Source organism: Vipera berus (assembly GCF_964194415.1).
Source record: "Vipera berus genome assembly, chromosome: 10".
In the NCBI taxonomy this organism is placed as follows: domain Eukaryota; kingdom Metazoa; phylum Chordata; class Lepidosauria; order Squamata; family Viperidae; genus Vipera; species Vipera berus.
The window spans coordinates 22,206,201-22,233,277 of NC_138213.1; the positions used below are offsets into that span (position 1 = coordinate 22,206,201).

At 44.2% G+C, this 27,077-nt stretch overlaps 1 protein-coding gene across 1 annotated transcript in view; it reads left to right on the top strand.

Annotated features, from left to right (window-relative positions):
* Positions 1-27,077, top strand: part of HYDIN (HYDIN axonemal central pair apparatus protein) — a 350,217-nt gene that overhangs the window by 301,817 nt on the left and 21,323 nt on the right. Inside the window, exons 73-82 of the mRNA XM_081335684.1 lie at positions 473-620; positions 1,842-2,049; positions 3,223-3,444; positions 4,746-4,915; positions 5,556-5,754; positions 6,390-6,548; positions 7,370-7,650; positions 22,029-22,248; positions 24,792-25,004; positions 25,904-26,067. Of these exons, the coding sequence (XP_081191810.1) occupies positions 473-620; positions 1,842-2,049; positions 3,223-3,444; positions 4,746-4,915; positions 5,556-5,754; positions 6,390-6,548; positions 7,370-7,650; positions 22,029-22,248; positions 24,792-25,004; positions 25,904-26,067 (1,984 nt within the window). The remainder of the gene's footprint in view (positions 1-472; positions 621-1,841; positions 2,050-3,222; positions 3,445-4,745; positions 4,916-5,555; positions 5,755-6,389; positions 6,549-7,369; positions 7,651-22,028; positions 22,249-24,791; positions 25,005-25,903; positions 26,068-27,077) is intronic.

Consider the following 27,077-nt stretch of genomic DNA (forward strand, 5'->3'; position numbering starts at 1 on the left):
CCTAGTACTGACTAGGATCAAAGGAAGCCCACAAATGATGTTCTTGTGGAATTTGTGGGTTGTGTTCATTTTTGTTTTATGGAATGTGGCCATGAGCCATCTAGGATTAAGATATTGTACATAAGATAGGTGTTACTTAAAACCTGATTACATAGAAAGCATTTTTATGAAAATTTGCCTTTAGATTCAAAGGAAAAAAATATACAATAGGAAGGGGATTTCTACATTTCTGGCAAATTGGGACACAGGATTCATTTGGCATGTGATGCAGTGAGGAACCCAAAGGCAAACCCGTCCCTCTTCCCAGGAATCCTCCTGTGGCCTTCTTTTGCAGCCACATTGCAATCAGTTACTAAGACTTGTTTCACAAGTTTTTGCCAAGCCAGGTGAACCCATTTTATCACAAGTGAAGAGATAAATTTAATTCCTAATTTCCCTGAATTCCACACTGCAAAGACCTCTCTCTTTCCAGGACATGAAGCTCGCGAGTGCATTGATATCCTCAATGATGAGAACAAAGCCTACACTTTTGCTTTCCGAGACTCTTCCCGTTTTTCAGAGGGGCGAATCAACTGCCTAAACGTGCAGCCCATGGAAGGTGTGGTCCCACCTCATTCCAGGTGAAGGAGAGAGAGAGAATCGGGTGCCAAATGGGGCAAGCTGTTCCCCCAAGATGAGACTTGATGTGGCTTTGATGTAGCTTAATAGATGTTTGTATAGCAGGTATGGAAAAGGGGACACTTGATAAACTGGGTCTGTTGTGGAGGGTCAAACCAATATAACCTGGTTTGATGTCCTCAACCTTCATCACCTCAACTCCTCAGGCTGCTCCACACTGTGCAGGGGCAGAAAAGCACTTCCCGCCCTCCCTCAGCCGCCAGCTGACTGAAGGAGCGCCCAGCGACTATGCAGAGCTGGATCCAATTCAGATTCTTCTCCTTCCTCCTGTGGCACATTTATTTACATTTGATCTCTCATTTCTGATTGACTTCACTGGGCCAGGCAGGGACAGTCAAATGGTCAGACCTGGCCGAGGGGGCTGTAGAATGCCCGGTCTGGCTTGCAGGATGGATGGTTGGATGGATGGATGGATGGATGGAAGGAAGGAAGGAAGGAAGGAAGGAAGGAAGGAAGGAAGGAAGGAAGGAAGGAAGGAAGGAAAGAAGGAAGGAAGGAAGGAAGGAAGGAAGAAGATGGTTTAGGAGAATGACTATGGGGGGGGGCCTCCAATGTATCATATCCTTACTGCTGTTTTTATTTCTCGTTTAGTTATTTTTTGTTCTGTTTTAACCTGATGTAACCTCCCAGAATTGCAATTTGCAAGTTGGTGGCCATAAAAATTGATTAACGAAATGTACAAAAGTAGAAGTATTTCTCTTTTTTTAAAGCATTTTACAGGGTTATTTTCCTAAGATTTTGCTGAGGCCTTTTTTAAGGATCCTTGGATGTAACTATTGTGCACACCATTAAGTGAAATCCTTGTTCTTTAATATCTTGAATTCTGATTTTGTACAGAGAAAAACAGACATCCTGCTATCAACAACAGATCTGGATAGGTCCATTTTTTACTGGAAGAGACCAGCATTTTAAAAATCTGGCATTTATTAATTCATTTATTCATTTGTCCGATTTATATGGCTGCTTATCTCACTCTACCCAAGTTGCTAACAATAATTAAAAGAGCATAAAAACACCAAAGAACAGAGAACAACAGCTTGCACATCATGTGCAGCCAAGGCAGACGCCCACAGTTCAGCCCAGCCACTGCATGGTCTCTAACATGCACCCAGATGCCAGGCCCAGACAGCCAACTCAACCCAGCAAATGTGTTTTCTCTCCAGATTCCCAGTTCACATCCACTTCACACCAACGCTGGAAGGGGAGGTGAATTTTAACCTCATCTGTGATGTTAAGAAGAAAAGCCAGTCGCTCTGTCTGAATGTCAAGGCCACCGGGCACACCATGAATGTCTCTGTGAAGTGTGAAGAAAGCCACGGGGAGGTAACCGAGCTGAACCCTGAGCATCCGAAGCAGATCGACTTCCGTGAGGTGAGAGGGCCAAGAGCAGAGCAGGGCTGGCCTGGAGACCTTCTGCTGGCTACCAGCCCTTCTTCTGTGCGCTTCGCTTCATTGCTTCAGTGTCTTCAGTTCCGTGACAGAAAAGGACCAGCTGCATGTCCTGGCCAATTCAGTAGCCCCCCTCCCAAGGATCTCTCTCTTCCTCGACCCGGTGGATTAGAAGCTTATGATACGGTGATTTTATTGCTGGCAGTCATGGCCGTCCCAAATGGCAGCCCAGGGTCTTCTCCCTCTTGAAGACCAGGCTCTGAACTGCTTGGGGGACTAAAAGTCTGTTGGGCTTTTGTAATGCTTTTTTTCAGGAGCTCTCAACATTTCAGGGGCACATTTGGAATTTTATCCTTTTTCCAAATCGCCCACCAAAATTACATAACCATAACTGTCCACCATTGATATTTTGTAAGAAAAAGTTAATTTTTAAAGAAAATCTGGGGCCTAAAATAACTTTGGTAATATAGCAGTTAACACAATTTTGCCGAATATGTCAGCTTTTCTATAGGTCCTTGTGAGTTTTGTGATGACAGAGAAAAGCTGGTGGATGCTGAAGGAAGGCACCATGGCTGCCTTGGGTGCTACAGGGACCATTCTCTTCTTACCTGACAGAGATCTAGACCAATATCCTGAAAGGAGATTTGATTGTCCTGTATGATTGTTTTTACTATTAAACTCAACTTGGTCTGGAGTCTAATTACATCCCCGGGTGTCCCCTTATATCCTCTCCTCCTATCCTGCTAAGATTGTTGAGGAAGGTGGGAAGGCAATAAAAGCTGCATCCCTGTATACTGGGGCGGGGGCGGGGGGGCAGATTCTAAGGGCCTCGTGAAACATGGTATTTCACAGGAACATCCCTGGAGGGTGGAAGCAGAAATGCTGAGCTCTTGATATCTGCACTGGAATCTCCTCCACGGAACCCCAACCGCAGGCTCCCTGGATTTTCCTTTTAGGCAACTCTCTGGGTGTGGCGCATCCTTTCCATTCTCGGGGCCTGTGGTTGGGAGCCGTTGTACCATGAAGTACAAGGCACTGATGGGCAGTGAGGAAGACAAGGCTGGTGGAGGAGGAAATGCGAGGCAGGGCGGGCTTGGGATTCCAGCTGGAGGGAGGAGAGGAAGTGACTGACTGCCTTATCTCTGCTCTGGATAGATGCAAGTCAATGATTACACAGAGTGCAACTTCTCCATCCTCAACACCGGCAAATTCAACTTCATCTTTTCCTGGGAGTTCTGCAATGCCAAGAAGTTCCGACAGTATTTTGCCCTCTCCCCAGAGAGTGGCACTGTGGAAGCTGGAGAGCGGGTGGAGGCTATGGTCTCCTTTCACCCGCTGAAGGCCTTCACCTTAAAAGACATCGAACTGAAACTGCAGGTAGGAACCCAGGGGCCCTGTTTGCGAAAAGGCTTCCATTGCACAAGAACCACCAGGAAGCCATGGATGCCTAGCACCAGTTCCAGGCAGGGAAGGAGGAAGGAAGCTTAGCCAGCGAGAATACCAGCCGGAGCAGGAGGATAGTCATTTATGCTCCTAGGTCCAACTTTGCAGCTGAATGACCAGAAATGGTCACAGGGCTCTTAAAGGGAAAAGAGGAGCAGGAAGGAGCAAGGTAGGTTGGCTATCTTGGGTTGTACATGAAAAAGGAAGTATAAAAAATATACCTCCTGCTGAAGTCTCTTTCTGGAGAAACTGTATCTAGGTCCCAGGCCTATTCCTGTTTACTCAGAAGACAGCCCCGTGGGTCTTCAACGAGACTTGTTCCTAGCTAAATCTGGCTGTTTTTTTAAAATATATTCCATTCTGCAGTTATTGCATACAAAGTGAAATTATAGCAGTTATAACAACATAACAATTGTATCCTTTACATACTCAGTTATATATTTATGGATATATTGGGTCCCTCTGTAATCTTGGGATACCAAGAAGATGCCAAAAGTGGCACATAAAATAGTAATGCTCTGTTTCACTGCAACAACTGTTAAATGAGTTTTTGAAGCTCTCCGAGTTAGTTTCCTGCAGCAAAAACACAGAAACATTAGTGGCTTGGTTTTTTGTGCTGTTGCAGCAGCCAAGCCTTGCAGCAAGTCTGCGTCTCTTTGGAGAAATCAGCCAGCCACGGACAGCTGCTCTTTCTTTTTTCAGATGCCCACTCATTGATGAGATATTTTCTGCACACATCTGACAAACACACCATCGTTCCAGACACCTCAGATTCCAGGATAGCAAACATTGATCTGAGGGTATCTTTTAAGAAAGAAGTGATAAGGACAATTGACTCAGGAATAACTGATATAACATGTATCAGATGATCTTTAAATCTCATACGTCTAGATTTAACCAGAGATCAAACTTTCTCATAGCACTACGCATTAATGGGTTTGCAAATGTAAGAATATCTGATCACTCTTAATAGAATACTTTCCACTGCCTGCATCTTTTATATTTCTAGTGTTGCTAGCCTCACCATGTACAGTAGTAAGTGTTACCTTGTTAAATTTCTCAGCGTATTTTGTTATTAAATAAAACATGTTGAATTCATTTATGTAGCCTAATGCAGAATAATCCATCAGCAATGTAAGTATTCATACATTGTCAGTGATAGTAAAGTAAATGATAAAGCCTCTTTTAAGAATGCCACGTCCTCTTCTCTGCTGAGTGTCTTCCTCCTTTCATAGATAAGCCACGGCCCCACATTTACATGTGTATTGCGAGGCTCAGTGTTGGCTCCCAGCATCCATTTCTCACCCCTCAGAGTGGACTTTGGCAACTGTTTCATCTACCAAGCTGGGATGCCCATTTCCAAGAGAATCTTGGTGGTCACTAACAAAGACAGCAGGAAAGCCAGGTGAACTGCAGCCTCTTGAGGTGTAAACTGGTATGATGGAACAGTAGGTTGTTGTGTGAGGAGAATGCACATCAAGGATGAACTTGGGATTCCCTTCCTCCCATCCATCCGTCGACATTCCCATGCAAACACAAAATGCTTTATTGCAAAGGGTTATGAAGCCAATTTATTAAAAGTTCTCCACGTAACAACACCCAGGAGTCCTCCCATCCCAAGGTTCAGGGCCTCCTGATAGAGGCTCCTTGAGGCTCCTATTTCCCAAATGGCACCTTGGGGTCCAAATCCATTGGCCACACCAGTTTCAGCTCTTGCCCCCCAAGATCCCTGGAGGTGCCAGGAACTTGCAAGACTGGAAGGTACTGGATTCAAAACCAGCATTCTCCTTGCCTTCCTACAGTCTCAACGCCTTTCTCCTCTTGGAATCAGCCAGTTGGGGAAGGGGTCAGGGAGATTTTGAAGTCTTTTATAATGCAGGACAAATCACTTCTGGAGAAATAAACCTAATTTTAACACATATGGGATTAAATGCTGGTTTATTTAGATTTCTTAGTTTTGGAAACTGGTGGCAACATAAAGAAGTCAGGTGTTCCCAATACAGCTTGCAAAGCCAATTAATCATATTCTTCTCATCTCTTTGAAGTGTGGAGTGCTTGTTCACCAACACAGCCTACCTTGAGATCGGTTTCCATTCTGAAGCTCTGAGTCCCAAAGAAAAGGTGGAGATTCCCATCAGCTTCTATCCCCGAGAAGCCATTTCCTACCATGAAATCATCTCCTTTGAAATAAACGGGATCTTACAGCGGACTGTAGAGATCTTTGGGAAGGGCATTGAGATGAAGGTGAGATTAGGCAGACTCCTGGAAAGAGAGACTTGGGGTTCATGCTCTGATCACTGGCTGCTCAGGGTGCCTCTTCTGTGGGCACCTCCTGCCTGGTTGCTCCTGCAGCTTTGAGAAGTCTGAATTGAAAGCAAGGAGCTACTCCTCACCCCCACTGTGTGTGTGGGGGGGTATGTGTGGTGTGTGTGTGTGCGCGCACACACACACACACACACACACGCTAAATGGTCCTGATCTTCTATCCACACAATTGAAAAGAGCTTGCACATCCATGATTTGAAAGTGGAGCTTGAAATTGCAGCTGCCTCTTGAGTAATCTGAGCAACCTCAAACCACCGACATTTAGGCCTAGAAAGCTTTTTCAGAGTGTTGCTGATATTGTAAGAAAGAAAGAAAGAAAGAAAAGTGAAAGTGTAAGTGAAAGAAAGAAAAAGAAAAGAAAGAGGGAGCTGGGCCAAATCAACACATCAGGACCCCACCCTGACTGTGACATGCAGCAACCCAGGGCAGGACCCCACTGAGCCCTTCTCTCCCTGGTTCAGCCCTCTAATCTCCTCCCCCTTCTTTCTAATCCCCCCCCCCACAATTCATTCCACTTCTTCTTTTCCTTAGTCCTGTCTGTTTCCCATCTATAGATAGATGTTGTGGACCCTCCCCAGAAAGTGCTGAAATTCGGAGCTATCCCTCCAGGGCACATTGTGAAGAAGGGAGTCACATTAGTGAACAACAGTGTTACTTTTGTCACATTCAGCCTAAGTTTTGTGGCCTCCATCCCGGAGTTGCAGGAAGTCAAGGTAGGACTTGTCCCTCTTGAGATGGTGCCTGGGAGGGCTTGAGCAGGGTCAGCGGCCAGTGGGCACTCCTTCCTCAGGGGTTTCAAGGGGCTGCTCCTGCCCTCCAACTTCAGACATGGCCAGGAAATACAGGCTCCTGGGTGAAGGGCATCATGTCCCTCTCCATTCTCACAGGAATGGCATTGTGGTAAGCAGCACAGGTCCTCCTGGAGCCTGGGTTCTCCCCTCCTTTCAAGCCGTGCCAGGGAAGCTGCCCATTTGGGTGACCAACAAGAGAGTGTCCATGGGTGGAGGCAGAGCTGAAGACCAAAAGGCACAGGGCATGGGTGCTCTTGACTGAGCCCAGTCGGGGAAGTAGCAGCCAACTTACTAGTGCAGCTTCTGTGTCCTTCCAAAGCATCTTGATTGGAAGCAGCTTCCTGAGAAAGCTGGGCTGCCTCGCTGACCTCTCCTGCCTGCTGCTGCCACTCTTAACTTTGGTATAGTTGAGGATGGGCCTCCCGAGGGGTAAAAATCTGCATTGAAAGCTTCACTTTCTGTGGGGCAAGGAGGAGGAACAGGAGACAGTAGAGGAATGCTGGGTGAGCAGTGCATAATGGGCCTCCTGGTCTCTTGGACACCAGCAGAGCCCAAACTCAGAACATGTGTGGAGCCAGACCATTGTCCAGGCGTCTTGAGGAAGACCAGCTATCTCTTTCCACTGTAAATGTCTCCCCAACTGAATCTCTGCGTATCCTGCAGACCCAGTGGACATGAGATTGGCCAGTTGGGACACTTTGCAACAGAGGAGTGAGACTTTTCCACTTGATGTCTTTGCACAGGTGCTCACTATGTCTCCCAGTGGGGAAATTACCTTGAAGCCCCAGGGGGGCACCTGCCATGTGGAGGTGACGTTCAGTCCAAAGAGCCGCATCCTGCCCTTCTCCGAGGAGGTCCTGCTTGAATGCCAGGGGGTCCTGCACTCCCTCTTCATCGTGCAAGGCTGCTGCCAGGGCATCGAAGTCCACCTGGACCAGGATCACATCCCTTTTGGAGCTGTGGTGTTGCGGAGCCAGGCTTCTCGGCGCATCATGATGCGGAACTCTGGAGACCTCGGAGTGGGGTAAGCCAGCCAGCCCTACCAGGGGTGTTCCTCACCAGCTCTTGTGTTCCTCCTGACCATTCCAGAGCTCCCCAACACAAAAGAGGAAAGCAAAATTCCTGGCCAAGGCAGCTTTTCTGCAGCACATGCCACATGCACGAATGGGGCTGCTAGTGCCATGCACACTGGCACATGCACAAATGGGCCACACAAGCCGCCAGGGCTAGCAGCGCATATGCAAATGGGCTGCGGACACCCGCCCCATGCTAACATTCTTGTTCGGACCCCGCGCATGTAGAAACAGGGCCGCGGGCACTAGCGTGAGTGTGGGGGGGAAATGCGCATCCATGTGTGCGTGCACTGGCCAGCTGTTTCCGCGGCCCGCTGGGCAAGAGCCCACAGCCCGGGCCGCGGACCATAGGTTGGGGACAGCTGTGCTAGAGAGAAGTTCTCTGAGGATGGGCTCCAGCATGAATCCAAAATCTCTGGTGCCGGTGACTGACACAGATTGGATCCTGCAAATATTGGATACAGCCAAGGATGGAATGAATTCCCCCACACTAGATCAATGTGTATTGTTACATGCAAAAAAGGCATCCAAATTCTTAATGCCAGAGGTAGATTTGTTCTATGGATTGGGATTTATTCCTTGCAATCTGCACTAGAATTATAACAAACTGAATGATTTCAAACTTTTGAGTTGCGACGTGGCAGTCAGCAGGTTGCCCAGTTTCACTCTATTTAATTTGATTGGTGAATCTTTGGCTATGCTTTGGCAATCATTAAATATTAAAGGATTATTTTGTGAATAGAAATTATTTCTGTAGGTTGATATTGTGGCAATTTTGGAGCAATATTCTAACTCTCTGCCTAATTTTATACAGTATTTTGGAAGGTGTTCTGATTATAAGATTGATATAAGATTTATAAACTTGGCTTACTTCCCTTGGGTCCTAACATATCAGTACAGTTATGTGATATCTACAGTACTAATTATGTTAAATATTTGGGACTTTATACAGCTTACCCCAAAATATTTCTAGATATGCAGAAATAAATATTTTGAAGCTTTTAGGAAATATTGTATGAGTAAAATTACTTGCTCAAATTCTACCCTATTGTAGGTTAAAATCAATGTCATTAAAACAAATATTGTCCACAGCAAATAATGGGTTCACTTAACAACCGCTGCATTTGATTAATGATCGTCACTTTTCCTTAATGACTGCTGCAAAAAAGATTGTAAAACTGAGTATCGTCACATGGTGATCCACATTATGACTATCAGGATTTACAACTGTAATTGCCAGCCTTAATTACAGTCATAAGTGGAGGACAGATAGAAGAGCAGATTCAAAAAGAGCTAGATAGGTTTGAGTCAAGGGCCAAAAGAGCAAATTTTTCTTGGAGTGCAAGAGACCAAATAAGGAAGTAATTGCTCCCTCTGCTGTCACAGTCAGCCACTATTCAGCCACTTCCAAAAGGCCAATGACAGATTGGAGCTACTTCAGTAGATTATCGTGGTGAAGGATACGGAAACCAGGCCTTACAAGAAAAGAGCTGAAGATCTTCCTTGGTCCTACAAATGATCATCCAGCCTTTGTAGACTTCTTCTAATGAAGGAGAACTCACCACTTCATGTGGCAATCTCTTCCACTAGCTAACAGCTCTTAAGGGCAGGAAATCCTTCTGAGGTCTAGTTTTAGTCTCCTTCCTTGCATTTTTAACTTACTGGTGCAAATCCTGCCTTCTCAGCAAGAGAAAATAACCCACTCTATTTATGTTATGTTCAGGTAATTCTGAAGTCCACAGTTGTATTTTCCTCCAGTCATTTTTCCTGTAGGTTAAATATGTTCAGGTCCTTAACAACCACATTGGAGAACAGCTGTTAACCTGTCCCTTTTATTTGGGAGTGGGAGAGTGAGGGAAGGAGAAGCTGGATGGTGAAAGCAGGGAGAGGGCAGAGGAAGGGTGACTTGACTTTGCTAAAAGTTGGACTCTGGCTAGGCAGGACCTTTGGAAGTGATCGAGACATATCCGAGCTCTTTATCTGGGAGGAGTTTGGATTGATTCATCTTTGAGGAAGTGGAGTTTTGCTACCTATGTTTTGGGTCCATGCTCCTCATGTTTGACCCAGGTCTCTCTGAAGGTCGAATGCAGTTGGGTCAGAGTGGTGGCTAATGCTTCTTTGCAGGAGGGGGTGATGCCATCTACCTTGAAGGACATAGTGGTATGCTCACTTAAGAGACCATCTACGTGGACCACTTTCATCCCATCTCCAACCTTCCCTCTTGATGCGTAGCTGCAGAGGGCCCTGGATGAAGTGGGCCCTTTTCAGTCTGGTTCCAGGCCAAGGTATAGTCCCAAGGCAGCATGGGTAGCACTTGTGATGAATTTTGGAGGTCCCAGGATAGAAGCAACGAAACTGTTCTGGCCCTCCCTCGCTATCAATAACATCAACCATGGTATCCTTCTGGACCAACCCTCAGGATCAGAAGATGCTGTTTTGTGATGTTTCTCCTCCTTTCTCTGTGGTCAGTTCTATTCAGTGTTAGTGCAGGAAGAGGTCCTTGCACTGTGAGCTGCCTCAGGATTGGGTCTCTCAAAGCTCCTCCTGCTGGATAGGGTTATTTGAAGGCACAGCTTGTGATATCATGAGTATAGATGATGCTGTTGTGTTACTGACCAGGTGCATGGAGACTATGAGGATCTGGTGGGGAGGAACAGGCAGCTTTGTACAGATTCATCTTGTCTGCCTATTTTGGTTTTTCTTGTCTTGGCTCACAGTCACTCATGCCTTGGTCATTTCCTGGTTGGTCTACTGTAGTCTACTGCACACTTTGTGGGGCTGTCCTTAAAGACCACTTGGAAGTTAAAGCTAGCCCAGAATGCATTGGTGTGCACAGTGTTGGGGAGCCCTAGTTACCCTCATGTTATACAGCTCGGCTTTCAACACCATTTTGCCGAGCATTCTCATCGAGAAGCTGACTGACTTGAAATTCTCCCCCGCCATCTGCAATTGGATTCAAGACTTTCTTAGGGATCGGTTACAAACAGTGAGAGTCGGCTCTGCTTTGTCCACCCCCCTGAAGCTTTGCACCGGCACGCCACAGGGCTGTGTGCTTAGCCCCTACCTGTACTCTTTATACACTTATGATTGTGTATCATCTGACCCATCCACTGCGATAATCAAGTTCGCAGATGATACAACTGTGGTGGGTCTTATTACAGGTGGGGATGAGACAGCATATAGGGTGGAGGTACAAAAACTATCCATATGGTGTAGTAACAACAACTTGCACCTAAACATCGGCAAGACGAAAGAGATGGTGTTAGACTTCCGGAGAAAAAAGGAGGAACCTGCCCCACTTTACATCGGAGAGAACTGTGTAGAGAGAGTTTCCTCCTTTAAATTTCTGGGAGTCTACCTCTGTGAAGATCTGACCTGGAAAGTTAACACAACTCAGGTGGCTAGAAAGGCCCAACAGAGGCTTCACTTTCTTAGGGTCTTGCGGAAGAACAGGGTAGAACAACAGCTAATGACCCTCTTTTACCGGTCTACTATAGAGAGTGTCCTCTCGTATGGTATTGTGGCTTGGTATGCTGGTCTGACAGCCGCGGACAGGAAAGTATTACAGAGGGTAGTGAGCACAGCACAAGACATTGTGGGCTGTTCCCTGACACCACTGGATGACATCACCAGGGCTCGTTGCCTTGGAAGAGTGAGGAAGATTCTCAGGGATGACTCACACCCTGGACGGTATCTCTTTACTCTCCTACCATCCGGTAGGAGATATAGGAATATAGCCAGCCGTACCAACAGGCTGAAAAATAGCTTTTATCCGTGGGCTGTTAGGCTTTTAAATGAGACATAATCTTATGCAGAATTGACTTGGGAGGCCCGGTGTGTGGTGTAGTTGGTTCACATAGTGTGGTGGGATGGAGGGTTTGTTGTCACTGTGTGTTGGGGGGAGAGAGCATGGGGGGAGGCTCAGCTAATCTCAATGTGCACATGTTGTACTTTGACAATAAAGGTTTATTATTATTATAAGTGTTGCATGAGCTGTACTGATCCCTAGTTTTCTTCTGGGTGGAGTCCAGGGTGCTGGTTATCACTAAAGTCCTCCCTGCCAGAAAGCAGGGCTCCTGTGTGGCCACCTCCCCAAGGGCATCTGCCTGTCCCACTAGACCAGGGAGGGTGGGCAACGTTCCAGGTCTCTTGCCTTAAATGTTGCCATCTAAAGGGGATCTAGGATATCAAAATCCATTTATATTTCATTTCTAACTATCTCCTCTGAGCTAAAACCAAGGGGGAGAGGGAATAGGCATGCAGGCTTTATTGCTTTCACTTCCTTCACTAATGTAACCTTTTGTTTATTCACCTTGTCTGCTAGCCATTACAATGTAACAAATTGCTTTCTATACTAGGCATCTCTCTGAACTTTTTCTCCCTTACCGGGCAACTAGGAAAAGGGTGGGGGAAGAGACACAAATCTCCGGGATCTGGTTTATTTCTCCAAAGGAGGTGTAAAGAGCTGTGGAATGATCATGCTGCAAACGGAACCAGATTGATGTTAGCCAACCAGGTGGTTCCGCCCCAGGTGCCTAATGGACCCAGAATGGTTCCAGATGGCGCTTGGGTCTATAACCATCGCCCTCACTCACAGCCCAGTTGATGCCTTGGTGGGTGCCTGGGAAAGGGCGGCCACTGAGGCACTCGACCGTGTTGTACCCTTGCGACCCCTGACTTGGCGCAGATCCTGTTGGGCTCCAATGTTTTTCTGTGGAGCTCCGGGAGATGAAGCGTCGGAGACGGGGTCTAGAGAGCGGTTGGAGGTCCAGCCATTCCGAATCTGACCGATTACAGTTAAGAACCTTTATAAGGTCTTATCTTGCGGCGATGAGGACGGCGAAGGCTAATTACTTCGCTGCCCTCATCACGTCCGCAGATAATCGCCCGGCCACCCTGTTTAGGGTGACTCGCTCCCTTCTTAACCAGGAGGTGAGGGAGGATCCCTTACAGTGTCGGGCCGAGGAGTTTAGTCATCATCTGATGGACAAAATCGCTCAGATCCAGGCCGGTTTGGACTCTGACTAGGCAGAGTCTGACGTGGAGGAATCGGACGGTCTTGAGCATGTTATCTGGACTGAGTTCGACCCTGTTTCCCCTGATGATGTGGACAGGATCATGGGGAGGCTGAGCTCCACCACCTGTTTATTGGACCCGTGCCCCTCCTGGCTGGTGTATGCGGCCCGGGAGGAGACACGAGGCTGGTTCCAGGCAGTAATAACTGCTTCCTTGAAGGAGGGTATCTTCCCCACCGCCTTGAAGGAGGCGGTGGTGAGACCCCTCCTCAAGAAGCCTGCCCTGGACCCGGCTGTTTTAAATAACTATCGTCCGGTCTCCAACCTTCGCTTTTTGGCGAAGGTTGTTGAGAGTGTGGTGGCGCATAGCTTCCTCTGTTCCTGGAGGAAACTGATTATCTGGACCCATACCAATCGGGTTTCAGGCCCGGGCACAGCACGGAGACGGCATTGGTCGTGCTGGTGAATGATCTCTGGCAGGCTCGGGACAGGGGTTGTTCCTCTGTCCTAGTCCTATTAGATCTCTCAATGGCTTTTGATACCATCGACCATGGTATCCTACTGCGGCATCTCAGGGGGTTGGGAGTGGGAGGCATCGTTTTATGGTGGTTCTCCTATCTCCTGGGCCGCTCGCACCTGGTGTTGACGGGAGGGCAGAGATCCACCCCGAGGCCTCTCGTTTGTGGAGTTCCTCAGGGGTCGGTTCTCTCTTCCCTCCTGTTCAACATCTATATGAAGCCGCTGGGCGAGATCATTCGTGGTTTCGGGGTGGGATATCATCAGTATGCTGATGATACCCAACTTTTTTTCTCCACCCCGAACCAACCCAGTGATGCCCTCGCCGTGATGTCCCATTGCCTGGAGGCGGTCCAGGTCTGGATGGGGAGGAACAGGCTTTGTCTCAATCCTGCCAAGACTGAGTGGCTGTGCATACCGGCATCTCGGGTTAACCAGACTATTCCATCTTTAACGATGGGGGGTGAGGTGTTACCCCCCATTGATAGGGCCCGCAACTTGGGCATCCTCTTGGATTTACGGCTCAGTTTTGAAGATCACATAGGAGCCGTGACCAGGGGGGCTTTTGCCCAGGTTCGCCTGGTGCGCCAGTTGCGACCCTACCTGGACCGAGATGCCCTACGCACAATCACTCATGCGCTCGTGACCTCCCATTTAGACTACTGCAACGCTCTCTACATGGGGCTGCCCTTGAGGACCACTCAGAGGCTTCAGCTGGTGCAGAGTGCAGCCGCGTGAGTTGTGATGGGGGTTCCCTGATACTCCCATGTAACACCTCTACTCCGCAAGCTGCATTGGCTTCCGGTTGCCCTCCGGGTGAGATTCAAGGTGACCTATAAAGCCCTAAATGGCTTGGGTCCGGGATATCTGAGGGAACACCTGCTGCCGGCATCAAGTTCCCTTCGTCCTGTGCGCTCCCACAGGGAGGGCCTTCTCAGGGTTCCGCCGGTAAAAGATTGCCGACGAATAACAGCCAGGGGGAGGGCCTTCTCTGTGGGTGCGCCTGCCCTCTGGAACCAGCTGCTCGTGGAGCTTAGGACTGCCCCTGACCTTCGTTCATTTTGCCGGGACCTGAAGACCTGGCTCTTCGAGCTCTCCGGCCCAGGCTGTTTTAACTGGGGTTTTTTATTTCTTCAGGGATTTAATTTAATTTTTTAATTGTTTTTAATTTTTGTATTGTTGTTTTAAGTACCCTGTAAACCGCCCTGAGTCCTACGGGAAAGGGCGGTATATAAATTCAATAAAATTCAAAAATTCAAAATCTTTCCTTTCCCACGATGGACTTACCACCTGGAGATTGGTCGGTCTTGAACTGCCCGGATGAACTGTGGGGTGGGGTTTGCTTGGGGACACTTTAAAAATATTGATCTCTGAGGGAATCCCTCAGATCCTGTCTATTATGCCTGAGATATCCTATTTCTTAGTAAAAGTTCCTGCTTGGAAAATATGTCTCCAAGAATCCTGCTTTCTTAAGATATGGGTGAAGTAGATCCTGACAGAAGCATACCTTTTTCATAGCAGAGGGAGACCTTTTTCCTTTGTGGTGAGGCTTAACTTTCTGGAAAGCCAGAATTGTCTTTGGGATCAGGTGGAGCTAAAGCTCGAAGCTGATGCTGTTGTTCACATCAAAAGGGGTGTGTGTGTGGATTGATTGGGGTTTCAGGTTAGTTCACCTTCTATTTTTAATGTTGTTTGCTTTTATCTTTTGTACTATGTGTATTTTTTTTTATTGAAAAGTTTTACAATACATTTTTTAAAAACATACTCCCTCCCTCCCCCTCCCCTCCCCCTTACCCCCCTCCCCCTCACTCCCCCCGACTTCCCAGAGCTGAATACAGGGTATAAACTTTACAAACTAAAGCTAAAATATGCTAACAAACTAAAAAAAAAAACATAAAATTCTATCGCGCTTTAACTCCCCTTAAACATAACTATGTTATTAACAAATAGCATAACTAATACTACATCATATAAAACCAATACTTATTCAAATACTAAATGAAACTTTTTAGTCCCATATTTATTCTGAATATATTCAATCCATCTTCTCCATTCCAGAATATATCTCTGTTGTGATTGTTCTTTCAAGTAAGCTGAGATCTTTGCCATTTCCGCCAAATTGGAAACTTTCAAAGTCCATTCTTCTATAGTAGGCAATTCCTCCTTCTTCCAATATTGCGCTATTAAGAGCCTTGCTGCCGTAATTAAATTCAAAACCAATTTAGTATCTATAACAGTAAAATCTGTAATAATACCCAACAAAAACAACTGTGGGGAAAACTTTATCCTTTTCTTAAATATCTTCTGCATATTCCACCAAATTTTAATCCAAAAAGCTTTAACCTTTTTACAAGTCCACCATATATGATAGTACGTTGCATCCTCACAACCACACCTCCAACATTTAGGCTGGCAGTTCGGATACATACATGCTAATTTTTTAGGCCACCTATAAAACATTTTATAAAAATTCTCTCTTAAATTTTGAGCCTGTGTAAATTTTACATTTCTAACCCAAATCTTTTCCCAAGTATCCATTGTTATAACCTCCTGAAAATTCTGGGCCCATTTTATCATACAATCTTTAACAAGTTCAGTTTCTGAATCAATTTCTATCAATGCATTATATATCCTTTTTATATGTGCCTGACCCTGATCTCTAATTTGTTTTACCAAATTTCCATCAGTTATCGAAATACCAACTTTCTGATCTTCTTTCCATCTTGCTTGCAACTGCCCATACTGAAACCAAGTTTGTACAATCTTTTCTTCTTTTAAAATATTATATGGCTTTAATTGCCATACATTCCTTTCCATCCTTAAAGTTTCTTTGTATGTAATCACATCATGTTTAAATCCAACACTTATATTTTCTATTGCATGTTTAGGAATTGCCCAAATTGGTATTTTATAATTTAACTTATATTTATATTTTTTCCATACTCACAACAGAGCTTGCCTTAATATGTGTATGTTAAAAACATTATCCATCTTCTTATCATACAATAAATATGCATGCCAACCAAATAGCAAATCATAGCTCTCGAGATTTAATAATCTCCCTTGTGTTTACAATCACTAATAATCTCCCTTGGTTTACAATCACTAATTGAAGATAAAGCAGCAGCCTCATAATATAATTTAAGATTAGGCATTTTAAGACCACCTCTTTCACATATATCTTGCATTATCTTAAATTTAACTCGTGGTTTTTTCCCTGCCCAAACAAATTTATTAATACCTTTCTGCCATTCCTCCAAATTTGAATCCTTTTTAAGTATAGGTATCATTTGAAACAAAAATAAAAATTTTGGCAAAACATTCATTTTTACTGCTGCAATTCTTCCCAATAAAGATAACTGTAATTTTTCCCAACCATCTAACTCTTTTTGTATTTTTAACCATAACATTTCATAATTATTTTTATATAGTTTAACATTTGAAGCCGCAAGGTAAACCCCCAAATATTTAATCTTTTTAACTATTTCAAATCCCGTTAACTCTTCTAAAATAACCTTTTGTTCTATAGTTATATTTTTAGACAATATTTTAGTTTTTTGCATATTTATCTTAAATCCAGAAACTTTCCCATATGACTTTATTATCTCCATCATTTCCACAACTGAATAAGTCGGTTGACTTACTGTAATAACCAGGTCACCCGCAAACGCTCTCAATCTATAATCTTGATCTCTTATTTTAATTCCCTTAATTTTATTTGAATCTCGTATTTTAATCAATAATATTTCCAACATTAAAACAAACAGCAAAGGTGACAGCGGACACCCCTGTCTTGTACCCTTTTCAATATTATATTTTTCTGTCAAACTACCATTAACTATTATTTGAGCTGTTTGCTTCTGATATATTGCCCTAATAGGTTGTAAAAAATTCTCCCCAAAGTCCATTTTCTCCAATACCTTAAATAAAAATTTCCAATCCAATTGATCAAAAGCTTTTTCAGCATCCAAAATGATCAGCACTGCAGAAACCTGGTTATTTCTATCCAAAAATTCCAATAAGTCTACAATATGTCTCACATTATTCTTCATTTGTCTACCACTTATAAATCCAGTTTGGTCATTATGAATCATTTGCTGCATTACCTTCATTAATCTGTTTGCTAAATTTTTTGCAAATATCTTGTAATCAGTATTTAAAATCGATATTGGCCTATAATTTTTGGCTTGAGTAATATCTTGATCTTCCTTCGGAATCAGCAATATAAAGGCTGTTTTCCACGATGGAGGCACTTCTCCTCCCAACTGAATTGTCCTAAACAATTCTTTTAAAGGTTTCACCATTTCTAACTGTAAGTCCTTGTAATAGACGGCAGTCAAACCATCTGTTCCTGGTGCTTTCCCCACCTTTAATTGCTTAATTGCTAAAATAATTTCTTCATCACTTATCAATTGATTCATCCCTTCCCTTTGCTCTTGTGTAAGAACAGGGATATTAACTTCTCGTAGATATCTATCTATATCTACACTTTGAATCTTATCTCTAACATACAACTTAGAATAAAAATCAACAAAAGCCTTTTTAATAAGATTCTGCTGAAACACCACTTTTTTTTATTATTTTAATCCCATTTATATCCCACCCTTCTCCAAAGACTCAGGGCGGCTTACAATTTAAAGCACAAATCAATGTGCTTAGCAATAGCCTTTGTTCTATGTATATGCCTGCTTATTAGGGCTTTCGCCCCCCCCCCCAAGCGGCATTATTACAAAGTCAGCTTATTGCCCCCAACAATCTGGGTCCTCATTTTACCTACCTCGGAAGGATGGAAGGCTGAGTCAACCTTGTACTTTACCCTTGTAATCTATTCTATCTATGTTACGTGACCTCTGTTTCTTCCTTAACAAATAAGCTAGCCACCTACCTGGCTTATTGGCATTACAAAAAGTGTTATGTTTAACATACTGCAAATTAGTTGCCACTTGATCTGCCATCAGCATATCAAACTGACCTCCTAACAAAGTAATTGCCTCTTTAATCCTCCCATCGGATGGATTCAAAATTAAAGCCTTCTCTTTCCTTTTAATTTCCTCCTCTAATTCTTTTCTCTTATGTTCCTGTTTACGTCTATACTTGTTATTCAAATATATTAACACTCCTCTCATATAAGCTTTACTTGCATCCCAGACCATTTCCATAGAAGTACCCTTGTTCATATTCATATTAAAAAATTCTTTAAGTTGTTTTTTACACTCTTCCACATTCATTTAGTCTCCAAGATCGCCTATCATTATCTTTTTCTATTTCCAACCATACTGGACTATGATCTGATATAGTTCTTGGACATATCTTAATCTTCTTAATCCTAAAAAAAGATCATTAGTAATTAATACAAAATCAATCCTGGAAAAAGATTGATGCCTATCAGAAAAAAAGTAAAGTCTTTTTCTTGCAAATTTCTTTCTCTCCAAACATCCCTCAGTTCCAAATCGTCTTTCATCTCAAAAAAAGATTTTGGCAATCTGGCATGACTTGGTATACTTCTAAAAAGGTCTTTTTTGTCCATTTGTACATCCAAAACGCCATTCCAATCTCCCATAAAAATACAAGATTTATAATCCCATTAAATTATCTTACTGTGTAATAGTTTGTAAAATTCTCCTTGCTGTTGATTAGGAGCATATAATCCAACCAAAAGTTCTTTCTTGCCTTCTATTAATAATTCAATTATAACATATCTTCCTTGTTTATCTGTTTCAATTAAATTAGCTGATAAGTTATTCTTGATATAAATAACTACTCCATTTTTCTTGTCAGGAGCAGACGCAAGAAACTGTGTACCCAGCCTAGAATTTATCAAGTATTTATGATCAGCTACACGAATAGCTGTAGACAAATAACATCATTTCCAAATTGTTTTAAATACTGAAATACTTTCTTTCTCTTGTGCGGCGAGTTTAATCCATTAACATTCCAGGTTAGAAACTTTGTTGCCATCTTTTGCGACCTGAAGCTTTTGGAGCGCCTCTTCCAAAACCACCTGCACTCCCTTCGGTTTCGCTCCTTCCACTGCTTCACTGTAAGTAGATTTCTGAGATATAATTGTAGCTTTCTGTTGTTCTTGTTCTTGTCTCATTCGTCTGATTGCTGCCCGTGTCATTCTTTGTTCTCTAACCTCTTTTGTTGACGCCTGAGTCTGATCCACTCCTGTAGTTTGCTGGGAATCTTTATCCTTCTGCGAAATAGCTCCTTCAGCACCTTGTATACTCTCCAATCGCAATTGGCTCTTTCCTTCACCATTCCTTCCTCTAAATTCTGAAGATGGCGGGGAGCCTGCCTTCAAAATATTAGAATAAAAATCTCGTGCCTGCAAAACTGTATTAAGACGATATCTCGTGCCTGCGTACATCACCGTCATGCCTGCTGGAATCTCCCATCTAAACTGCATCTGCCGTTTCCTTAATTCTTCTGCCAAAAAAGCAAATTCTTTTCTTTTCCTTAAAATTCTTGGGGGAATCTCTTTCAAGATTAAAACTTCTTGCTCAGCAACTGTAAATCTATTGTTATAAAAGGCTTGAATAACCACATTTCTAATTGCTCTCTTTGTAAAATAAACCACCACATCTCTAGGTAGTTTTCTTTGTCTTGCAATCCAAGAATTAACACAAAATATTTTATCTATATCCCCCACAATATCTTCTGCTGGACGCTCCAAAACCTGTTCAAGAGCCTGTGCCACTAATTCTTTCAAGTCTTCCTTAGGATCTTCTTTTAAGCCTCTGATTCTCACAGCAAACTCCATGTCACAATATTGTATCATTACTACATCATCATCAATCTTTTCCATCACATTTTCAGCATCTAGCAATTTAGCATCTAATCTCATATTATTCTGGCTGATCTCTTCCACTCGCTCATCCAGATGCTCAATACAAACAGCAAGCCCTTGAAATGCAGCCAAAATGTCTGCTCTAATTTCAGTGTTCTTCTCCTCAATAAGTCCAGCTATTTGTTGAGATTGCATTTTTAAAGCATCCTGTAAAGCATCCTGCAAATCTTTTATTGTTAAAGCTGGTGCGGGCGCGGGTGCCACAGGAGGAGGCATCAAAGCCTGTAATGAGGAATGCTGAACTGGCAAAACGCCAGTACTTCTAGGAACTTTGGTTGGTTTAGAAGCCATCTTGGCACCTGTTTCTGTTGCGCACTTTCACTTTCCACACCATTTACAACTTTTCCTCTCAAAATAAAAGAGTTAAAGTTCAGATACTTGCTCTTACAGCACTCTCCTGCACAGCTCTGCCTGCTTCCAAGTAATTCCACAGTTGATTATCGATGGCAGGTATGGTTGCAGCGTCCTACTCTGCTCCAAAGCCTTGGAGCAGAGGCATCCCGGAGTCCGGAGCAAACTCAGGCTTCAGGGGAGTTCACACCCTTCAATCACCAGAGTTTAAACTCTGGTGATCTAGGGGAACTCTACCCCTACCTAAGCGCTCACCCCCCCTCTTCTCCCGAGGAGCAGGTTTCTAAACAGCTGATCGGCGCTGTTTTAAGCGGCTCTACGGAAAACAGCGGGGCTGACGGCCGAAACGGCTGCCATCGAACGGAGCCTTGCCACCCGGAAGTCCTTGTACTATGTGTATTTTTATAGGATTATTGTGAGCCATTCAGAGTTGTGGTTCTAGGATGGGTGGCCCTAAAGGTTTTTCAAATAAATAAATAAATAAATAAAGCCAGCTCAGAAAGTAGTTGGGTCTAGGACAATCTGCTGTGACCAACTTGCTGCAGCCAACTCACCGCAAGATAAAAGTTACATTAATATTGAAGAAATGATGGAATAGAATCATTAAAGAAAGGATGTCAAGGGAGGGGGCGCAGCTGCCTAACCTAGGAGCCTTCCTAGCAGGATAAGGCCTAAACTGCAGCAACCTCCCCATCTGCTGCTGGGTCCAATTCAAAGGGCCAGGTGACCCTTTGACAGGTGACCAGGAGCACCATGACTGGGGGCCTTGTTCTCTTTCCACCCTGCCCCTGCCAGCTGACTAGCCATGATGAAGACCTTTCCTCTCACATGAGGTTGTATGTGTTAAAACCTGGGGTCTTTCAATGGCTGTCCTTTGCCCTACACAAATTTCAGATTAGGTACAGCTCTTGATTTTTCAGAAGTTGGTTAAAAGACTATTTTCCTGAATATTTGGAGAGGCTCAGCTTTTAGCTATGGGATTGAATGATTTCTGGTGTGTTATTTGGTTGATTGTGGATTTGGAATCTGTAAATGTGAGCCTTCAGAGATTTCTGATTGGGGTGATGATACTTAGAAGGAAAGAGACACATGCTCAATTTTAACAAATGGAAACCACAACAAGCCTTACATCATCCTAATACAGGCTTGCCTACTAGGTGAGGTGTCATTTCTGCTCAAGCTATTTTATTCTAGATCCTTTCATGGCAGATAGTGGTGCCTGAAGATAATCTCAGGCAAGTTGCCCCATCAGAGCCCATCAATGCTTTCATAAGAAGCTGCCAGAAATGCCTGCTTTGCTAGAATGGGCAATCCTGGGAGAGGGCAAATCATTTCCACAGGCCAGGAGCCCTTTTTTCATGGCTTTCTCAGCATCTGCCGCCCCCTGCCCCCTCCCCCCCCGGCCTGTTCCCAAGACTTGTTGGCATTTTGCAATGCATGGGTGGGGGTGGGGATGAAGAAGGCAGAGGAAGCTGGCTGGTTGAGGAATTCTGGGAGTTGAAGTCCACAAGTTGTACAGTTGCTATGTTAGGAGCCATCCAGAGTTTCCTGAATGTGCACAACTCCTGAGGGGAACCATTTTCCTTTTCTTTCAAAGCTTCCGATGGGATGCCAAGCGCTTCAGACCAGACTTCTCCATCAAACCAATAGAAGGTTACATTTCTTCAGGAACAAGTGTCTCCTTCGAAGTGACCTTCCACCCCTGTGAGCAGAGTCAGGACATCTGTTATGAAAACCTCCCGTGTCACATCCAAGGTGGAGAACCTGTGAAGCTCACACTGAGTGGACTGTGTGTGAGCGTCCCGCCTGTCAAAGAGGTGACTGGTGGGGCACCTTGAGTTGGGAATAACTGGGCAAGAGCAAGGATGGTTCAAATCCAGTCTAAGGTGTAACTAAGCCATTCCTGGGACCCAAATGTAATGTAAGTCAAGTTACAGGAATCTTGGCAAAAGGAGCCATCAGAACAGAGGTTAAAACAGAGATGCTTTCTCTCCATCTACTCAGTCTCTGATGCAGCCTCTTCAAAGTCAGGTAGTCATCCAATAGCCTATCTGCATACCTCCAGCCTTCGATGTGGAGGAGGCCTCTGTTCCAGAGTTGGGAAGGTCCCAAGTCTGCAGCTGCAACGGCCATCTGTGGGCACAGGAGGGGCTGAAGACTTCTCAGTCTTTGTGCCAAGGGGGCAAACTCACCAACCTTTCTTCTTCCTTGAAGAGGTGGTCAAGATAAGAAGGGGAATATGGGTCAGGTAGTGTTGCAATCCAATAACTGTTTTTAGTTTTAATATTACTGTACAAATTCTCCGGGACAGGACTGTCAAGGTAAAAATCACCTTTGTAGAGGGCGACGGACCGTGCTTCAGAGAATGCATGATGTGCATGCAGGAAGGCAATAAAAACACGACGCATAATCTTACTAAATACCTTTAATTACAAAAATATAAAAACTAAATATATATTATACAGAGAGCTAGCTAGCTACATCCTAACGTAACAGTCAGTAGCAGCAAAGTGAAAGAAACAATAAAAATAACACTGTATGAACCTCTTCTAGACATGCGCACTAAACAGACTGAAACCATAACATAGCTAGTCATATGGGGTTCACTATGGTTACCAGATAAGTTATCACAACAGGTGCAGAGAGCAGGGGAAAATGTACAGTTAGAAATGAACTTTTCTGACGAACAAAAAAAAACGTGCAGTGACAAGGACATTAAAATGTGAAGATTTGTATCTCATTTCTTTACTGCTCACTAGTTCTCACGTCTCTCTGAAGATGGCATCTACAAGCCATAGATGCCCCTTTGGTTTCTTCAATGATCAATCTTTAATTTTCTTAAAGCAGCTGTGACCTGGGCCTCAACTTGATTTCCAGCATTGCATCTGACCCCCTGCTCAAGCAGGAGACCCTATACCTTTTCCGAAAGATGGCTGTCCAGTCTCTTCTTAAAAACCTCCAGTGATGAAGCACCCACAACTTCTGACTGCAAGCTGTTCCACTGGTTAATTGTTGGCACTGTTAGGAAGTTTCTCCTTAATTCCAGGTTGCTTCTCTCCTTGATTAGTTTCTATCCATTGTTTCTTGTTCTGCCTACAGGTGCTTTGGTAAATAAGCTGACCTGATTCTCTCTGTGGCAGCCCCTAAAATACTGAAATACTGTTCTCCACACAAGTCCTTCTTCTCTCTAGAATAGCCATACTCGATTCCTGCAATCGTTACTCGTGTTTTTGTCTCCAGGCCTTTAATCATTTTAGTTGTTCCTTGCACTTTTCCCAAAGTCTCAACATCTTTTTTTTGTAACATGATGACCAAAACTGGATGCAATATTCCAGGTGTTGTCTTACTAAGGCTTTTTAAAGCAGTACTAATACTTCACGTGATTTTGATTCTATGGCTGTTTATACATCTAAGGATTGTATTAGCTTTTTTGGTGGCTGCTGCACATGGCTGGCTCATGTTTAAGTGATAGTCCGCTAGGACTCCAAGGTCCCGCTCACAGTTACTGTTTTTTAGCCAGGTTTCGCCTAATCTGTACTTAATACATTAGGTTTTTCCTGCCATGTAAAGCCTTGCTTTTCTCCACCTGACAGAAATTCTCTCTATCCCCTCTTATACCCAAGAGAACCAAGGTGTGGCAATCTTAAGGTTTCCCCCCCTCCTTTTGAATTCCTTTTCAAGGCAATCTCCTCCCCACTTAATGTCTTGTATGTCAGTTTTTCTCTTTGATGGCAGCCATTGTGTGTGTCTGCCCCTAACATGCTGTCAGTATTGTATCCATTTTGGCACAAGTGCTCCTACTTCAAACCTACATGACGATTTTCAAAAAGGTCACACATTAGATGAAATTCATGAGCATGAAATTGATCAACTGCTAGAAGCCCCTGAAGATAACAGCAGGTCACAGATCTGATAAGTGAACAAAGAAATGCCTTATTCAGATGAAGGCTCTCAGATATCTCAACTAATAAAATAGCACTGTTTGTAAAGGGGAGTGGGAAGCTTTTTTATCCGCATAGGGCTCTAGTGCAGAGATGGGAAGAGTGGGGGGCTCTCTTGATCACTCTGGCTCCTTTTTTCTTGACACCTTCAGTGGGGAGGTCCTCTCCACTTATTTTGTGCCAATGATTTGTCTGGTGAGGTTTTCAAGGAAGGAAAGGTCTGTACTTCTTAGCAAGCCATCCACGTATGTTAAGTCCCCCAACAGTGGAGTGAATGAAGAGAAGGTATTCTTCCTTGTAAATAAAATTCAGAAGGATTTTTAGTGTTTGTGTATTAGTAAAAGTGACTTAAAAAGATCTGGTGACTCCTGATTTCTGACTATCATAAACTAACATGGCTCTTCCACAATTTCTTGCAGGTGGTGAATTTCATATGCCAGGTGCGTGGAAAGCAGACACAGACCATCATGCTATCCAACAAGACCAACCAACCGTGGATGTTGCGGCCCATTATTGAGGGAGAGCAGTGGAAAGGGCCAGAGTACATCAGGGTGGAGGCCCACCAGCAGAACAAGCCCTATGAAGTCACATACAGGCCTCTGGCTATGAATGTAGAAAACAAGAAGGACCAGGTATTCCAGAAACAAACAGCAAAAGAAGGAGAAAGATTGGGGTGGGGGGTGGGTTGGAGCCTCAGAAGCTGGGCTGGATGAGGGTTGTTGTATGCAAAGAGGGATCCTTGCATTTCTTTGTACATTCAGCTACCATTTTATTAGATCCACACTGCCCGCAAAAGCTTGCAGCCTGACTAACCTTGTTCCTTTTGTGCATGAGCATCATCCAAGCTAATCCTTGGCCTGAGCAGAAAGTAATTCTGCGGTTGCTGCTGCTACAGATGCTTCCTGTCCACCAGTAGTATTGTATGGCCTTTATTTTTGTTCTGGTTCTTCAGTGCTGTCCAAGATAGTTTGGATGGAAAGTTCATACCTCTTTCAAGTTGAAGGTGAACCACAATGAACTGAGATTTAACATGTGAAAAAGGCCAGATATAGTGAAGGTAAAGAGGCTGAATCCAGGGCAGAGAACTTCCAAGGGTGGGCCCCACAACAGCCCTTTGGAGGGAAGGAATTCTTGGCCCTTCTTGGGGTATCTTCCAAACACTCCATAGTGGAAGGCCTGCAGGGTCTTGTCCAGTAGATTAGCTACTCTTTGGGGGTCCCAGTGCTCTGATTTAGCCTTAGTTATCTAACAGTGTTTAAAGCAGCGGATTTGGATAACTGCTTATGAGCAGGATCGCCCAAAGTTTTCTGCTGTCTGGCCCTAGGTCGATCATACTTGTCCTGGAGAAGCTTTTGACTCAAGTTTTGGAGAACCAGCACATCACAGCTGTCCATCACAGAAGAATGCTTGCTTAGCTAGTTTTGACTCTTTTAGAACTCTTGCAAAAGCGGGTTGAGAAAGACGACCATCTCAGTTGGGGATGGCTTCAAACAGTGAAGAAATGTTGCCTGAAACTCTCCTCTTTCTCTAGGGCTCCATCTTCTTCCCCCTCCCAGATGGAACAGGGCTGCTTTACCTCCTGCAAGGCACTGCTGAGCCTCCCAAGTCAGCTGGGAATATCATGAGGGAAATTCCATGCAAAACATCCTACACGGAACTGCTTTCCATCACCAACTGGTTGAACAAGCTGCAAAGGTAAATGTGGAAAAAGGGCTGGGCAGGGCTGGCAACTTCACCCCAGGCAGCAGAGGAAGTACTGAGAGAGCGGGGAGGAGAGGAGGAGGTTGCAATCACACAGGAGCCCACAGGCTTCAATGGGCATTACAGTTTGCACCCCCAATTTTCCTTTGGTTGTTTGAGGCCCCCATTGTCGTCTCCAACTGTTGATCCCAAGTTCTACCAAAGCAATAGGAGAGAGGTGTTTGTTACCTTATTTGTAAAAATAATGAAGATGGGATATAAATAAAACCAATAAATCCCTAAGAGCCCTAAAGTTTGCTTTTCTCACCTTGCATACTCTTTTGTACCCCTTTGCAGAGAAAATATGTTGCTAGTGAAGCATTGCTAGAGTAGAAGAAGCTTCCATGAGTGTCAATGGGTATGTCAGAACTTGGAGAACCATTTCATGGGGAGTGTAATTGTTTGGCAAGCCGGACTGGAAGCAGTTACTCCTTGCGAATATTTGTTTGGAAGGAAGGTTATATCCTACAACTTCACCCCTCCTTTCAAATTCTATAAGGCATTACTAGGATCTTTTGTGAAAACAGGGGCCAGTCTACACTGCACTGGCAACTTCTGTTAGACTTCTTCCACAGTGAGAAGTGGACCATTCCTTCAGAGGGTTCCATTTTGGCTAGAATGTTCCTTTGGGATTTAATAAGAATGTTATTACTATTTATTAAATTTCATACATTGCCTCCTCTACATGAAATTGCTGGGAAAGATTTTCTGAAATGTATTTTGAAATTCAGGCCAATTACAAATAACTTGGTAAAAAGGTAAAGGTAAAGGTTCCCCCGCACATGCGTGCTAGTCGTTTCTGACTCTAGGGGCCGGTGCTCATCTCCGTTTCAAAGCCGAAGAACCAGCGCTTGTCCGAGGACGTCTCCGTGGTCATGTGGCCGGCATGACTAGACGCCAAAGGCGCACGGAGCGCTGTTACCTTCCCACCGGAGTGGTCCCTATTTTTCTACTTGCATTTTTAC